Source organism: Orcinus orca, chromosome 9 (genome assembly GCF_937001465.1).
Source record: "Orcinus orca chromosome 9, mOrcOrc1.1, whole genome shotgun sequence".
NCBI lineage: Eukaryota > Metazoa > Chordata > Mammalia > Artiodactyla > Delphinidae > Orcinus > Orcinus orca.
This window is the reverse complement of record NC_064567.1, coordinates 61545930-61562725: the sequence shown is the minus strand read 5'-3', so window position 1 is coordinate 61562725 and position 16796 is coordinate 61545930. Positions and strand designations below refer to the sequence as shown.

Here is a 16796-nt window from a genome sequence, read left to right as displayed (position 1 = left end):
TTAGACTAAATCTCAATTCAGAACTAGCTCTGGACAGTATCATCCTCCCCGTGGGTCCTTTTCTTATTTCAGTCACTAAATCTGAGTTGGATAGGATAGATTATTAGTTGGGAATCATTTGGTTGGAAGTAATAGAAATCCTTCTCTAAATAGTTTAGCTTTAAAATTAAAAGAGAATAAAAGAATGTATGGATATTGGTCCATGTAACTTAGGTGGATTGACTTTAAGCAAGGCTGTATCCAAGGGCTTAAACAGTGTGGTCAGGATTCTGTTTCTGACTCTTCCCTCCCTGTTTGGCTCCATCATCACTGGGAGCTTCAGTTCTGCATCTTTAGAACTTAGAATCCCAAAGAAGAGAGCCCCTTTTCCTTCCAGCTTCCATATTCCAAACTCAGGGAAGCCCATCCCTGAGCCAGTCACCATGCACTGAGAAATGAAAGACTCTGGCCAGCCTAGGTCACACATCCACCTGGGATGAGGTGGTGAGGCATCTTAAGTGGTATCTCACCAGGATCAGAGGAGAAGGTGTCTCCCCGAAGGGAAACTAAAGAGGAGGAAGAAAGGGATGCTAAGTTAGCAAAACCCAAAGAGGTCTACTCTAAATACCATCGCACAAAACCTAAACAGTAAACACAAAGAGCTCTTCCAGTCTGTGGTTATTTTTGAAAGGCTCTCAAGGTTTATTATTTGTAGTTGCTAATGTTGGTTGTGATTTTCCCTGGATTGACATCTAGATGAAAGCAACGAAGGCTCCCCCAGGCTTTGACTCAGTGGAGAGCTGTAAAGTGACTTTGGGAGGAATGCACATAATTTTCAATGGTCCTTTAAAGTCATCTGTTTCTCTAGGGTCTGTACATCGACTTGAATTGTTTCCAATAAAAGGAGTTTGGTTCAGCAATCATCTGGTTTCAGTCAGGCCAGAAAGTAAACCATGAGAAAAGATTTGGGCACTCAGGACCCAACTGAAAGTAGGAAGTACAGAGATTTGTGAAGTTAATAGATGTAAAAAGGGTGATGCTGAGAGAGACTGAGGGGGAGGGAGGAAGGACACCCAAATGCATGTTGATGGACACACCCTGTCACAGCTGAGGTTCCTTCCTTTGTTCACAGCGGTGAGCTGCCTCACCTCTCCTGCCCTGCCTTCCCTACCACGCACAGGCCTAAGTGGTTCCTGCACTACTCTGTCACTACAGAACTGTCTCAGAAGCTTGTTTAGTAAAATGCCATTTTCCCAATCTTCTCACCACCACACCTACAGGCTATATCTTAGTGCAAACCTCTGTGATAACACAAACAAGAAGAATGCTTAAATTAGACAGCTGTCCAATTAAGGTGGTATTTCGCCACTATTTTTAAACCACAGTGATATGAGCATGCCTGGACCCCTCCCCTCCCTGATGGATAGCCAGTCTGCACAGCACATCCAAAATCCCCTCTATCATAGATCTTTCTATAAAGTATAGTTGAAAATAGATCCAGTAAAGCCGGAGCTTTATAAGAGCTTTATCTAATTCATGTGAAGGCTTTTTAAAAATTATCTCATATATTTGAGGGAAACCTGTTCACCTCACTTAATATGACAGTGTCAGCATTACCATCTAGCTCAGAGAAAATGTAAATCATGATTGTTCCCTCTCTTCATGACTTAACAACAAAAATGTTTGTAGTTTCCAAGTAGCAGTTAGACACCATAACAAAGCCAGAGTTTAAAAAAATCATCAATTCTTGGTTTTCAAAATATGTAGAAAACTCAATGAAAGGTTATAGGATTTGTGATAGTAATGCCCCCATTCTACTTGTACTCACTATTTAGTAGTTTGTCATTGTTCATATTCTAAGAATGAATCTCAAAAGTCTTCCTTCTGGACTGGCAATGAGGTTTCAGTTGTATTTCTTTTGATCGTCCTGATGATATTCAAGTGGGCATTATTAATAAAATTTTATAGATGATAAAACAGAGGCCCAGAGGGGTTAAGGGTCTTGCCAAAGTCACACAGCAAGTAAAGGAAGGTCCAGGGGCTCCTCCTTTGGTCCAGTGCTCACTCCAACCCTCCAGGGCTGTCTTTGGTCTGTGAAGCTCATTCTCCAGTGGTTCCGTGTGTGATTTGCCCTGTTTTCCTGTCATTCTTTCACTGCTGCCCTCAGGCAAACCAGACCCGCTTTTCCTTTGTTTTATGCACTTGGGGTGCCGCAAATGAGACAGGAGGCAAGGATGTCTTTCTTGGTCATTGTTAGACTTCCTGATACCTCTGCTCCCATCTCCCTGGGTCAGTCTGGGCATGGTGAGGCTCCCCTTCTCATCCTGGTTGGCAGGGCAGGCTGCCACATGGTGTGTTGGTTGTGAATTTGGGGCTTGTATGGGAAGATTTGGGAAGCTATACAAACAAGGAACTAAGATCTCCAACATGCCTTCAATCCTGGCTTTGTTTCATGTCTGAGAAATGTATTGGTGGTAAATGTGCTTTTATATTAAGGAGAAACCAACACTCTAGAATTTTGTGGAAACTATTTCAATGCAATTCTAATGGCTCAGAAACTGGACTTGCTTTGAAGGAAAGAGAATGAGTGAGAACTAAACAAGGGTCCACTTGCCCAACTAGCAGCAAAGCCAATTTACTGACACCAGGTTGTGGTGAAGGAGAGTGCAGCATTTATTGTAGAGCCAAGCAAGGAGGACGGGCAGCTCATGCTCAAAAGACCAGAACTCCACGATGGCTTTTAGTGAAAGGGTTTTCAAGGCAAGCTTAGGGGTGTGGCTTGCAGGGTGTCTGATCAACTCATACACTTCTCTGATTGGTTGATGGTAAGGTAACAAGGTGATATTACAGGAATCTCAGTCATCAACCTTCTGGTTCCAACTTGTCTACATGCTGGTGGTCAGCATGCAGTTAACTTCCTCCACTGGGTGGGGGTTTTAGTATCTGTAAAACAACTCAAGGATATGGCTCAGGATATTATCTATAACCCTTGAGGAGAAACTAAAGGTCTTTGACTTTGTTTTATGGCTCAGCTATTATTATTTTGTCTTGTTTGACTGTGTTCCTTTGTTTTTGTTTTTTTACTTCTCTGATTAAATTTGCTCTTTCGAACTCTGGGAAGGCCTAGGAGACTAAAGCTTTTATACGAACAAGAGGCAGGGGACATGGGCGGTGGGGCTGTCCCCAGGAAGTCCTCACAGGGTATTGCTTGGTTTCAGTGGGACTAGAAATTTAATTCCAAAATTTCTTGAGAGGCTGTAAGGGAATTAATTTATATTTTGATTAACTTTTTAAAAAATCTAGCCATCACCTGGTCTGTCCCATCCCAACCCCCACTACATTTATTCCCTAGGGCCTGGGCCCTTGGTGGTGATATGTTTCGTGTTCTGTTGCTTTGATCAGCTTGCCTGGGCCCAATGGCAGGGACCCTGGAACCTGAAGGTGCTGACAAAGATGACCTGCTGCTGTTGAGTGAAATCTTCAACGCTTCCTCCCTGGAAGAGGGCGAGTTCAGCAAAGAGTGGGCTGCTGTGTTTGGAGACAGTCGGGTGAAGGAGCCAGCACCCACTGCGGCCCCAGGAGAGCCAGACCCCAAGCCCCAGACAGGCTCAGGATTCCTTCCTTCACAGCTTCTAGATCAAAATATAAAAGACTTACAGGCCTCACTGGAAGGTATGTACCACAGGGATTGAAATGGGTTTTTTTGTTGGTTCATTTTTTGTTTTTTGAAATCCAGTGGCCTATTTTTCCTTATCTTTTTTTAATGTTTTCTGGGTTTTATCTTATAAAACTGGTGTTTTATAAGATAAAATATAGCCGGTGTCTTTTTTGTTTGTTTGTTTTTAAATTTTCCTTTTATATTCAGTGACTCTTTAGCTCAAATTTCAGAATCACGTTCCAGCTTTAAGATATGTATTAGGGTTTAAAATCTATTTCTTCTCATAATTTTCTCCTCCTGTTAACATTTCCTATTAATCAAAGGCTAGAGGGGTGGTTCTCAGTCTTACTGTCTTACTTTGATTTTAGACTTTTTCATGGCACACTTGAGGGATCAGATTGCCTTCACGGTTGTGGCTTGTTGACTTTGCTATCTCTTCCTGGCACTCACCCTAGCTGAGTTCTCCCACATACTCATGAGGCAACATTCTCCACGTTCCCGTAGACACGGAGCTTTCTGGGTGCTTTTTTTCCTCTCCATCCGGGCTTACCAGTACCCTGAGTATGCCCTCAGCTCAGCTGTTCCTGTTCTGCCTGAAACACATGGCCCAACAGTCCCCTGAAGCCCGACCACGGCAGAAGTAGAGTTTTCACACTGATCAAAAGTGATCGGCAGCATTGGTAAGGGTTTAAGGCACTCCGAGGCTCACCAGCAGCCCACATACTGGTTAAGAATTGCTTACGTGGGGAGCACATTGATTTCGAGTGCAAAAACTAACACTCAGGTTGAAATTTAAATTTTGAAGTTTGAGTTTCTAAACAAACCTTGAGAAGGAAACCATTTTAGTGGTTCAACACTTTTTTTCCTCCTTTCATGCTTTAATTGTAAGACAGGAATCACTGTTAAGAAATTCTCAAATTGTTTTGGTTTTTCCATGAATTTAGGCTATCTCCTTTAATAAACAACGTGTTTATCTGGCTCTTAAAGCTGAGAACAAGTGGCAGAGCTGGAATGATTAAGTAATTATGGGCTATTAAATTAAAAAAAACAAAAAGACAACTCAGGTCTTTGGAGATGAGATCACGGACATGACAAGAGTTGGTAGGCAAGACCAAAAGAAAAGTCTTCTCTCTTTTTTATGAAATACATGATTCCTTTCATCGTCCTTATTGAGTCCTATTTTGTAGCCATCTCATTTATTCTCAGTAATGGAGTTAGAGATAGGAGGGATAACTGCAATCCAAAACTACATCTCTGCCCCAACTTTCACCCTTGGGTTTCACCACCTCTTTTGCTGGGACCTCAGATGAGCAAGGCTGACAAAGACTGGGTTTCACCACCACCCACCTGTGGCAGAGGCACTAACAAGGCGTGGGAGAGTCAGGGGCCGGAGTGGGATCCACAGCTCAGAGCTGGGGGCTGCTGGAGACTCTCCAGATGTGCTGGAGGATGAATCCCCCTGCCGCCCCCAGCTTTGGAGACACCAGGGCCCCTGCTGCTGCCCAGGAGCAGTGGCGGCAGTGCTTCTCCCTCGCTGGTATGGCCAAGTGTCACTCTATTGTGAGCGCCCCAGGCTGACACTGAGAAGTCAGAGCCACATACCCTCTTCCTGAGCATGTAGAGCAAGAAGATCCTAGCTCAGGCCCAGGGCGCTGTCCCCAGAACTCCGCCTGAGAGCTAGGACAAGTGTGGTGGCCGTGGGCTTTGCACTTCAGCCTTGCCCCATGGCCAGGAGAAAGGCACACGACCACACTTGGGTTTAAGGAGGGAAGGAGGTGATCTGACGGCAAGAGAGATGCAAGCTCGCGCTATGGAAAGAGAAAGAGGTACTTCAAAGGGAGGCCATTTATTTCTCAGGCAAACAGAGTCTCAGTGGAGGTTACCACCCCAGTAGCACTTTAGCAAGTTTCTCATTTGTCCAACAAATATTTATTGAGTCCTCTGGGCGCCAGGCACTGGTGATTCACCTGAGAACAAAACAGACAAGGCTTCTGCCTTCCTGGAACTCACATTCTAATGAAGAGGAGACAATGAACAGTAAACATAATAAAATTACATTGTAGCTTAGAAAGTGACCAACGATGTGGAGAAAAGGAAAAAGTAGAGCCAGAGATAGTGTTGGGGGAACAGCAGGGTAGATCAGGTATGGTCGAGGGTCTTCAGGAGAAGCACCGGGGTTGGAGTGAGAGAGGGAGGCAGTTGGAGAGGAGACGGGTAGGGCCACATAGGGCCTCATAGCCTTTGGAAGAACTTGGAACCATCACAGCATCTTGGACCGAGGATGGACATGATCTGATTTACCATAAAGGGACCATTCTGGCTGCTAAAAGTTTCCTTTCCTCTGCTGGGGTTCTACCAAGATCAATGTTAAAGGAGTTATTTTTGTAACCTCTGAGTTATCCTGTTTCCTTTGCATGCCAACAGCCGTAAATTGAATGTCTATGGAACTCAAAATGACAGAAAGAAAAGTGAACTTCAGTGTTTTAAAGGGGAAGCCCATCCAGCTTCTATACACCTACAGGTTACCAGCAGGCAGCCCCAACAATTCTGTCCCAGTGATGCCCTCTGATTCAGAAAACCTTCAAAACACGTGTACAGATAAAGAGTGGGCTCCCTGCTTTGATGATTGATCATGTAATCCAGTTATAACCGTATTCTGTGCTTTGGTCAGGACTCCCTCCAACCTCCTAAAAAAAGAGCAAAAGGTGGGTGTTGGCTCTAGATTTTTTTCCATTGCATCCATGGTCTAGAAAATCCATCTATACACATGAATTGCAAAAGAATCTAAATAATTATTAAACTTTTGACACCTCATATTGAAACTACTTCCCCTGATTATCCAGATCATCTCAAAAACTAAATCAAATAAACCACTGATATAAGTAAGTAGTCAAACTAAACGTGGAGTAGGAAGGCTCATTGGCATATTGGCTCAGCAAGGCAAACAGTGGTAGGGAGTTCAGAGCCTGGGTTTTATTTCTGTAAACTCCCTTCCCTGCACTCACTTTGCAGCAATTGGTCAGGCTACTCATTCTCTGGGCCTTTGCCTTCTCATCTGTAATACGAGGTATTAGACTCACTAAATAATCTATCAGCAGAGACCCAAGTCATCTGAAGGAGCTTTTTACTTTTCCACAAATGTCATCTTCTTATCCCTGGGTTAACCCCTACTTCAGAGATGCTGTGGTCTAAAACTGTTTGCTTCTGTGACTTTGCCCTTTATCGTGGTAAAATAATAAGAACCAGCTCTCCCTATGGCATGCGCTGTGGGCCAAGCACTCCCATGTGCTTTACGTGTATTAACTTACTTCATCCTCACCACACCCTTCCCAGGCAGGTACTGGCATCATCTCCAGCTTACAGCCTGGGAAACTGAGAAACAGGGCAGTAAGTAATTTGCCCGAGATCATACCTCTTGGTAGGAGGCAGGCCGGATTGTGGGCCTGAGCCTCCAGACTCCGGAATCCATGCCTTTCCCCATTCTGTTCTGTTGCCTCCAAGTACCATGTCTCTGACGGCAAACGCGATTCCCGGACGGGCTCCCTCAGGCCTTGCCTTGGGTGCTTCTGGAGGAGCAGGGCTTATAAAGACTGTTATCCTGGCTCTGGGCATCCTGGGTGTGCACAGGGACGGGGGGGAAACCACGCAGTCGTGCAGGAGGCATGTGGGTGTGGGAAGGCAGGGTTGTGTCAACCACAAAAGTTGGGTGACATTCCAGAATAGAATATGTGAAATCGAGATTGTCTACAAAAATCTTCGCCTGTGCTAGCCATCGCCCCCTCATTCACTGTAGTGCTGTCTAGCTCAGTCTCTCCACCACCTTTGTAGCTCTTTGTAAGGTCCAGGCAGAGCTGTATCCTCACGGGCAGTGTTCAGAGGACAGAGGTGGGTGGCTCCAGGCCACAGCTGCAGATACCTCAGCTCCCTTCCGCACTCCAAACCCCCTCCCTCCCCCTCCCTCCTCCACCTCTTCAGTCTTCTCGCCTCCTTATCTCTCTGCTCTCCTCTGCCTTCCTCTCCTCTTTGGCCTGTGTCCTCACTCTTCTCCTTTGCTCTGGGGAAGTAGAAAGGAAGGGGGATTTAGTAAGAGAACAACGATATCTTCCTTCCCCCACCTACTTCAGCCTCTAGGAGAGCAAAACAGAGGAACTTACATTTAGGATCAAGTTGTGCTTAAAAATTTTAAGGAGTTAATTTTAGCTAGACTTTCTAAGGGTTTCTGAAGTTGCCAGCATGATAGGGGCTGGGGTTTTCTGTGTCATACAGTGATGAGAAAATTGTACCTTCCTGAGGCCTCTTAAAGTGAGTAGGAAGAGGGCCAGCCAGAGGGGCTGCCTGAGGTAGAGACCCGGCAAGGCTGACGGGCCTCATTAAACATTCTTCTTAATTCCCCACCAACATCCAAAATTTAATTTAGAAACAGACGCTGATACTGAAAAGATAACCATCTCCTCAAAATAAGTGCACCAGGACATCTTTTAATTTAGGATTCTGCAAACCAAAGTTAGGGGTCTTGTTCCAGATTCTCACAAACATACAGCCCTTTGTTCCTTCTGGATATCCTTTTGTTTTACCTAATTCCGAGGTGCTATTGCCATCTGGGTGGGTTTCCATTTAAAGCCAGTGTAATGGAAAGCTTAGCGTGATCATTCTCTTAGAGTCACCTTTCCTCAACCAGAGCTCTCCTCTTGCTGTTTCTGGCTTAGCCTTGCTCCAGGCTAACATATTTCCAGGACTCAAATGGAATAATGTGAAAGAAGAGGCTGCTGGGCCGCATTTAAAGATAACCTGAACACAGAGCGTGAGCCATTGGCGTTGTTTGTTCCATCAAAGAAGCAGCACTTTCTAAGCCTGCTGGGCACATCCCCAGGTCCTGGGTATCTGCAGAATTTAAGTGCCTCCGTTAGTCCACAGAAGGAAACTTGGTGACCGTCTACTCTACCGTCACTTTATAGATGAGGAAATCAAGGGACCCCAGAAAGGTCTCATGACTTGCCAAGCTGTTGTGGTTTTATCCACCATTCACATAAGGTCTAAACTCCTCAGCTTGGCTTACAGAGTCCTTTAAGGCCTGCCCCGTTCTCATCACTGCCCATACCCCCCACGCCTTTACTTAGCATGACTCAATGACCTTGTTCAGCTGGAGAACCATGTATTTATTACATCTGTAAGCTGGACTCCAGGGAGTCTGACCCTCCCCTCCTCTCGGAGCACTCCACCCACCTTCATGTTCTGCTTGTTCTGCTTGGCTAACTTCTCATCCTTCAGGTTCTCCTGTTCAGTGTCATTTCCTCCAGGGACTTCCCCTGCAGTCAGTGTTAGGTGTTTCTGCTCTCCATTCCCTTTACACCCAGTACTTAATCATTCCTCTTATTTCACCTCATTGTAAAATTGATTTAATTTTTTGTCTGCTTTAGGTCGTCATGGGCAGGGCCCATGTTTGTGTTGCTTACCATCATATTTCCCGATCATAGCTCAGTGCCTAGAAGAGATGTTCGACAGAGACATCTGGATGGATGGGTAGATGGATGGATGGATGGCAGGCAAGAAGGAAGGGAGAGATCAACTGACATTGAATCACTAATAGGAAAGAAAACAGTCCTAAGACAATCTCAGGGGTTGGTTCTCATGTCTGCTGACTTATTCAGAAATCGAGATTCAACTTAGATTTATTGAGGGCCTGCTCTTTACAGCCTCTGTATTCCCTCGTTTCACCACCAGGATCCCATTTTATCCATACAACAACCTAATGAGGCAGGAATTTTTATCCACCCTTTGCAGGTATGGAAACCGGGGCTCAGAGAAGGTGTGGACAGCAGGCTGGTGCTAGGCCACCAAGACCATGGTCTTCCCACTTTCCCCTTCATGGCCAACCCCACCCCAGAGCGCCCTGGGCTGTGCTCGTCAACCCAGCCTGGGCTTTTGCTTTCCCGGTTAGTGAAATATTACATTTCATGGTGAAGTGCTGCTCTGGGTGGTATTATTTTGGCTTTACTTGCTGCTCTAGCTGGCCGGTGTTATTTCTGGCTGATTTATATTTTCCCTTATGTAAGTAAAGCGGGGCAGGATTGCTCCAATAAAATTTTATATGTGTTTCCTGCAAACGGGTAGCACAGTTGACATATCACAGGAGCCGACGGCTAGGCTCGGCATCTTGTTCACAGAGCTCTCAGCTTCTCCTGCCTCCTCTCTTCACCACCCATCTCCTGACACAATTTCTCTGAGATGGGGAGACATCTTTCCAGCCACACCTTCCTGTTAAAAACGCCTCAGCCAACTAATTAATACCAACTAGAGAACAGTTGAAGGCAATTACAGGAATATTAGCAACAGTAAGTTCTCGTTAAATAGCATTTTTTTTCCTGATAGAAGCCAAGACCTTTGAAGTCTGGCTTGGCGTTCCATACATAATTACCCTAGTTGCACCCCTCCCCTAAATAATTCCCAAAGTGTTATGAGTGAGGGTGAAACTGCAGCTCAGTTTAGTATTTGCTTAAAATATATGTATAGAGCTGGTGTCACAACTGTAGCATTTTCTCCCCTCATGTGCGTATAGTTGGATTGTTAGACTTATGCTTAATAGCTGTTCTGAGGAGAGATTGTGATTTGGCAAACTGGCTGCTGTTTCTGCTTCACATTATGGGACAAGGGAATAGTGATGGGAAACTTTGAGGTATACTTTCCCCATCATCTTAGTCCCCAAAGGGGGATGTCTTTACCCTCATCCTTTTCTCCACGTCCTCTGCTGCAGAGAAGCCCCCAAACCCATAGATTCCACATGTCACACTCCACATATCACTTCCACATGTTCATGAGCGTTTAGATGAGCAATATTCAAAAATCCATAGTTACAAAGGAATCCAATTAGAAGACATTGTCTTTACAAAGGAGTCTGCCATTATAATCCTTTAAATTATAGGCTTAAAAATACAACTTGTATTTCTGGTGCTTTAAAAATATGACTTGATATACAGTCATTTTATTTGTTTATAGCCATTTGGGAACATGCCCATCACATAAAGTGAGGGGAGCTCCGTTTTGGTATGTGGCTTTATTTCTGCCTCCTGTAGGAAAGTGTTCCACTTTATACTCTGAAAAAGACAGTGGTTGAACCACCGCTTTTCCAGCATTCTCTGCCACCACTTTAAAAAACAAACGTTGTGCATATTTTTGAAATGGTAAGAATTTTCTCGTGTCCCCACTGTTTCAAATAGCATTCAGAGATCCGGGAGCGGTGGACTTCCATACCCCTCACCTGCCTTTTCTCTGCATCTGTTCAGGATCTTTCTGGAAGTGTGGGCCTCCCTGAACTCAGAGAGCTTGATGAGGTCAAGGAGCTTAAAGCTCCAGGACCTGGGAGGTGGGGTCCTGAAAGCAGACCTCTCGGTTTCCGAGGAGGGTCTCTCTCCTTGTCCCGGCTCTGACTTCAACCAAGATGACCCTGATCCTGACAGAGATGGCGACCGTGGCAGCTCCTTGGAGACCATCTGTGGCAGGGCCTCTCACACTACACTGCATGACACCTGCCAAGGGTTTGTGCTTCCCTGGGCTCCATCCCCAGCAATTCTGATTCAGTGGGTGATGCCCCTGCCAGTGGCACGGGCACCATACTTTGAGAACCACTGCCCTAAGAGACGGAGGCCAGGCTGCAGGCGTTGATGAAAAGTTACACAGGCTCTGCAGAGCACAGGTGGGTCTTGACATTTGGTGTCCAGAAGAGGATTGTAGGGAAAACGGTAAAATTGACCCAGTTAGATGCTACCTCTTTGAGCTTTATTTGGCACATGACAAAATTCCAATTTTAACTTTCTACGTTTACCACTATTTATGTGATTTGGGTGTAGAAGGAAAATGCCCATGGGCCAATTTTCTAGGAAACAGGGAGGTTATGTTACTCCTGGATTACACCAAATACTGGTCTTTTTTTTTTTTTTTGCGGCACGCGGGCCTCTCACTGTTGTGGCCTCTCCCATTGCGGAGCACAGGCTCCGGACGCACAGGCTCAGCGGCCATGGCCCACGGGCCCAGCCGCTCCGCGGCATGTGGGATCTTCCCGGACCGGGGCACGAACCCGTATCCCCTGCATCGGCAGGCGGACTCTCAACCACTGCGCCACCAGGGAAGCCCAATACTGGTCATTTTTAAAAACTGCTTTATTGAATTATAATTTACATACTATGAAATTCACCCATTGTAAGAGAACAGTTCAAGGATTTCTGGTAAATTTTTCTTGTGCAGCCATCACCACAGTCTAGTGTTAGAACATTTCCATCTTCCCAAAAAGTTCCTTTAAAATTTGGTGCTTTTCGTTGTTTGTGAATTACGTTAACAACATGTTCAAGTACCTTTCCAATGGATAACAATACTTTTTAAACCATGTTTTCACTATTTTAGACCCAATAAATAGGTCACAGGCCACCTGTTTCACTTGTCATTGGTTAGTCTTCATAGAGACGTTTGTGTATACTTGCCTAAAATGAAATAATCAACCAGTGAGTATTATAGCATCTACTGCGCCAAGCATTGCTTTGCCATCTCTTAAAGCTTCGTAAGTGTACTTCTCGTGATTTAAAAGAGTTCTTCAATAGTTTATCTTAATTTCAACACCCATCGTGTGCCAGGTAGTGCACTAAAGGATGTAAAGATGAATAATACATGGTCCCTGCCTTCAAGGGGCTCAGAACTCTGGGAGATGAAACAAAAGTACAAGCTAATCAATATAGTATGATTCTATAATTAGGTCCCTTATCACAAATCTTAGAATGGTAGGGGAAACAAACAGCATTACATCTTATCATTTTTGTGGCATCTACTGAGTGGCTTGCTTGCTTCAGAATTTGGTTTCACTGCCCCAGCTGAACTCTGCCATCTAAACGTGATGTCTCATGGGGGCCTTATCAGAGACAAAACCTTTTCTGTAGGAAACACTGCGACCAGAGCATCCCAGTGAAAGGATACAGTTTTAACCATTTGGACCCAACAGTGGTGCCTCATCTGACGTTTCACAATGAGAATCAACAATGGACTTAACCCACACACACCTACCTGTACCACATTAGGTGTTATGGAGCACATTGAAGAAACAGTTCCCTGTCTCATTGAGAAGACAGGACTTAACACATGAAGAATTAAAGCAGACGTGCAAAAGAAGTATATGGTAAAGTTCTAAATTAAATGAGTCATGCTGAAACGTCCAGCACAGACAGTAAATACTGGGGGGAAACTAGGCTTGCTTCCCCCAAAGCAGGACTGCTGAATGCCTCTTAATCATTAGGGGCAGGCAGAGCACAGGGGGGCCTTTCAGAACAGTGGGTTAGACAAGATCAATGTCATTTGTAAGGGTATGACATCAAGTTAAGGGGAGGTTCTTTCCCCTCGTATATTTGGACTGGACTGCCATTTATTTCTCTGTATTAGCTAAACTTCCCAATTTAAATTAGCTGTACGGAAAATAAATGAACTGGATCATATTGGAAGTAGAGAAGACCAGCCATTCCCTAGTTCTGTTGCTACATTTAATGGTATTCACTTTTTTAAGCTTTCCCCATTTGTGACAGGAAAACAAGGCACTTGATTTCCTTGCAACACTATTGATAATCTTTGGTGTGACCATGAAATGATGTCACTTGATAAGAAAAATGGGTATAAAACTGAAAGCAAACATGCTTTAGCCTTAGCAATTTCTCATTTGCTTTTCAAAATGCAGTCTTTCCCCTAGTTTCCCATACTCTTCAGGTGGGCATGATTATACATATCCACTCTCCCCTAAAACATATTCCGGGTATGAGGAACATGGGAGAAGGGTCTTTGCACACCACCCTCCTCTCTCTTTGAAGGCTATCGGAGTTGAGAGCCATGTGTGTGCCCCAGGAACTGATGGGCAGTGTAACTGCCCTTCCCTAGATCTAACATCTTCTGGTTTTGAACATGAGGCTGGTCAGAGAGCAATGTCAATCCTACTTCTCCTCCATGGCCAGCACCAAAGGCAAGCAGTCCAAATGGCAGTAGCCCTGCAGTGAAAGGTAATACAGTGTTCTATCCCCCCTTAAATGACAGTTGCCTTCACTTTCACTGGCCTAACACCCTTGTCTTTATTTCTTTACTAATTTCCATGTGAGCACTTTGGGTTCAGAGGAGGGGCTGCATGGGTGGAGAGTTCGGCATGATCCTAGGAACTAACATTCTAACTTTTTTCCTGGCTTAATGTCCTAATTCATAACTCCCTCTATCAAATCTAATGAGGAAGACTCAAACGTCTATCTCCATGTGACTGGGTGCTCCCCAAGATTGGGTGACAACAGTAAGGGAGAAAAGGCCACTGAGGTTGGCGATCCTTAGCTGAAAATACCATTGCTTCCACCAGACAAGGCATTTGGTTAGTGCTTTTCATGAAGAGCCAGGTGTCTTAGTTGTCAAAAGAGGGCCTTTCGAGCTTGTGACGTCTGTTCTTTTGAGACAAAATATCTGCCTGAGGAAGATCTCATCTGTATTTGCAGCTCTCTCTCTTTCTTTGGTCATCACCCACTTTCCCTGTGTTGACCACAGGAAGTTAAAGGAAGTGTCAATTTTATTATCACCAGAAAGCATTCCCTTGATGTTTTTTAGGTGTTGTGCAAATAGTTGCACCTGGTTTTCCCTCCCACAGTGGAGGTCTGGGGAATGTGAGGACCCCCCAAGCCCCTGAGGTGTATAGTTACCTGGCTCTTCACAGCAGGGCCACACCCACCATCGGAAGGTGCTGGGAAGGGGAGGTGAGCATGGAGGGTGTTTTCACTGGTGCTGTCTCTAAGATATCTTTTTATATTTTCTTTTTCTTTTTTATTTTTTTAACATCTTTATTGGGGTATAATTGCTTTACAATGGTCTGTTAGTTTCTGCTTTATAACAAAGTGAATCAGTTATACATATACATATGTTCCCATATCTCTTCCCCCTTGCGCCTCCCTCCCTCCCACCCTCCCTATCTAAGATATCTTGATATTCTCTATCAAGAACACACTAATCCTCCTAAGTCAATCTTGCCCCATACAGTTTCCTTGTGTGACCTCCTACATGACTAAGAAAGAGAAATTACTCCCTTTTTTTAAAAAAAATGATGTCTCCCCCACTCCCGCCAAGCTGTATTGAGATCTCTGAAGTCTCAGTTTATCATATCAAAATAACCCAAGTGTTTTGGGGGCTAACTGCACATAGTGTGAAATTAATGTTACATAATAATAACTTGCACAGTTACTAACTAGTCTTGCTTGCAATAGCTTATCTCTGTAATAGATGCATTATTATCTCATTATAAAATAATATATCCACAAGAGACTTTGAAAAACAAAGGGAGGAGAATCAGAAGTATAAAGTGATCGGTATACTGTCTTAATGTTTAAGTGCTTTTTAGTGAAAAGATCAAAAGCCCTGTGTATGTTGGTATAATCCCATCAATATTCTCTATCACTGTCATATAACCACTTTTAGCAACTTGTGCTACCAATAGTTTTTGAGACTCTTTTCAACCAGATGGCAAGCACATTCCTAGCTGCTCTCAGCTAGAAGGATAACCTGTCAGAGAGACATTTACTTTATGCTTTTGATACTGCCACCCGTTGTAGAAAGAAAAAAAAGCATGGGTCATCCAAGCGAATGAACTTAGATTCTCATGTGGAATGATTTATATAGAGAGGAGCCCCCAACTTATTTGTAAATCACTTGCATCAGGCACTCTTTTGAAAATGTTCTCCTCATCTGGAAAATAATTAGGCTCTGTAATCGTGGCACTCAAGAAGTTAGGGCAGGTGGTTCGGTGAAAGGACAGCTGAAGGCTGTTCCACTGAGGCTGGAGTGTAAGGGGTATGGGAGCAATTTAGAGCCCAGTGGGGAAGGGGAGGCCTGTCACAGGCCCCCTTCCTCTGATGGGAGACGGTTAAAGAAGGCAGTGACCTTGAGAGAAGAGGGGCAGTCAGGCCTAGGTGCCATCCCCCCTCCCCCCCTCCCCCCTTCTGGACCTGTTGCTTTGAAGGCTGAAAAGAGTAACACACGGTGTTTCTCTTAACCCAGCAGATTTGAAAAGATTCCTCCAGGAAGCACCTTGCTTGAGACATTCAGTCTGATTTCTGAAATGACTGATATTTCCTGGTGGTGGTGAAGCATGGGGCCTGGGGTTTCAGGCAGCTCTGCGGGCAGTGGCCATCGCTGGGTGGAGGTGCAGGTGTGGGTTAACACAAAGGATCACTGTGCGTTGAACTGTTTAAAAATGTTGCTCAGCCAGCCGGCCAACGGCGGGGCATGGAATACCCTAACAGGGCTTAGCGACATAGAGCAATGGGGTTTGTCGGATTGAGCGCCCTCCCTCTTCAAGGTGCACCTGGACCCACCTGCCTGCAGCCTGGCAGAGGTGGGAGTTAGCAAGGTAGGTGTGCTCATGTTTGCTCTTCTCTCCCCAGAGCCTGCCAAGCCCTCCTCGGACCTGACTGCCTGGTTCAGCCTTTTCGCCGATCTCGACCCATTATCAAATCCTGATGCTGTTGGGAAAACCGACAAAGAACATGAATTGCTGAATGCATGAGTCTGCAGCCTCCAGGAAGGAGCCCACAGGCGGCTCCAAATCAGCACACCCGGGGGGCTTGCAGATGTAGGAAGCGATCAGTATGCTGTTTTAATATTTACGTGCCATTTTAATAAAATGAAAGGGTCGAAGGCCCTGTTTATATTGGTATGATTATTTACTTTTATTTGGTCTAAAGGGTTCCTGTGTGTTCTCTATGTGGACCTGACGATACAGGGTGGTCTAGGAGCAGTTTCCAGGCCCACCGTTTTCCTGCCCACAACTGCATCGTGGCTGCCGACGTGTCACTGGGCTGCTACAAGGTCCAAGTTCAAATCATAAACCTACTTTTTGTTAGGTTTAAATAAGGTGGCCTACAGCCTCAGAGGCAGCGGGAGGCTAGGGAGGCTTAAATGCCTCCTCTTGTACCCCCTTGCCCGTGCCCCGCCTTAGCGGGGGGCTGTAGGGAGACACCCTCTTCCTGCCGAGCCACTTTCCGGAGAGCTCTGGGTGAAGCTCCCGCCGACCAAAGACTGTCCCACGGCCCCTGCCTGCTGTGCGGTGGGTTCTCTCACGGGCAGTGAGCTTGTCGGGGCTGCACAAATCCCTCTGCGGAAAGCAGCCACA

The 16796-nt window shown here is 45.2% G+C and overlaps 1 protein-coding gene across 20 annotated transcripts in view; it reads left to right on the top strand.

Moving 5' to 3' along the window:
- Positions 1–16340, top strand: part of ICA1 (islet cell autoantigen 1) — a 149431-nt gene extending 133091 nt beyond the window's left edge. For 18 of the 20 annotated variants that reach the window (XM_033420438.2, XM_033420430.2, XM_033420435.2 and 15 more), the window contains 3 exons: positions 3382–3651; positions 13570–13659; positions 16069–16340. In XM_033420438.2, the coding sequence (XP_033276329.1) occupies positions 3382–3651; positions 13570–13659; positions 16069–16190 (482 nt within the window). In that variant the 3' untranslated portion in view covers positions 16191–16340. The remainder of the gene's footprint in view (positions 1–3381; positions 3652–13569; positions 13660–16068) is intronic. The other 2 variants (XM_033420446.2, XM_049714828.1) reach the window with 1 other exon arrangement.
- Positions 16341–16796: the final 456 nt, after the last annotated feature.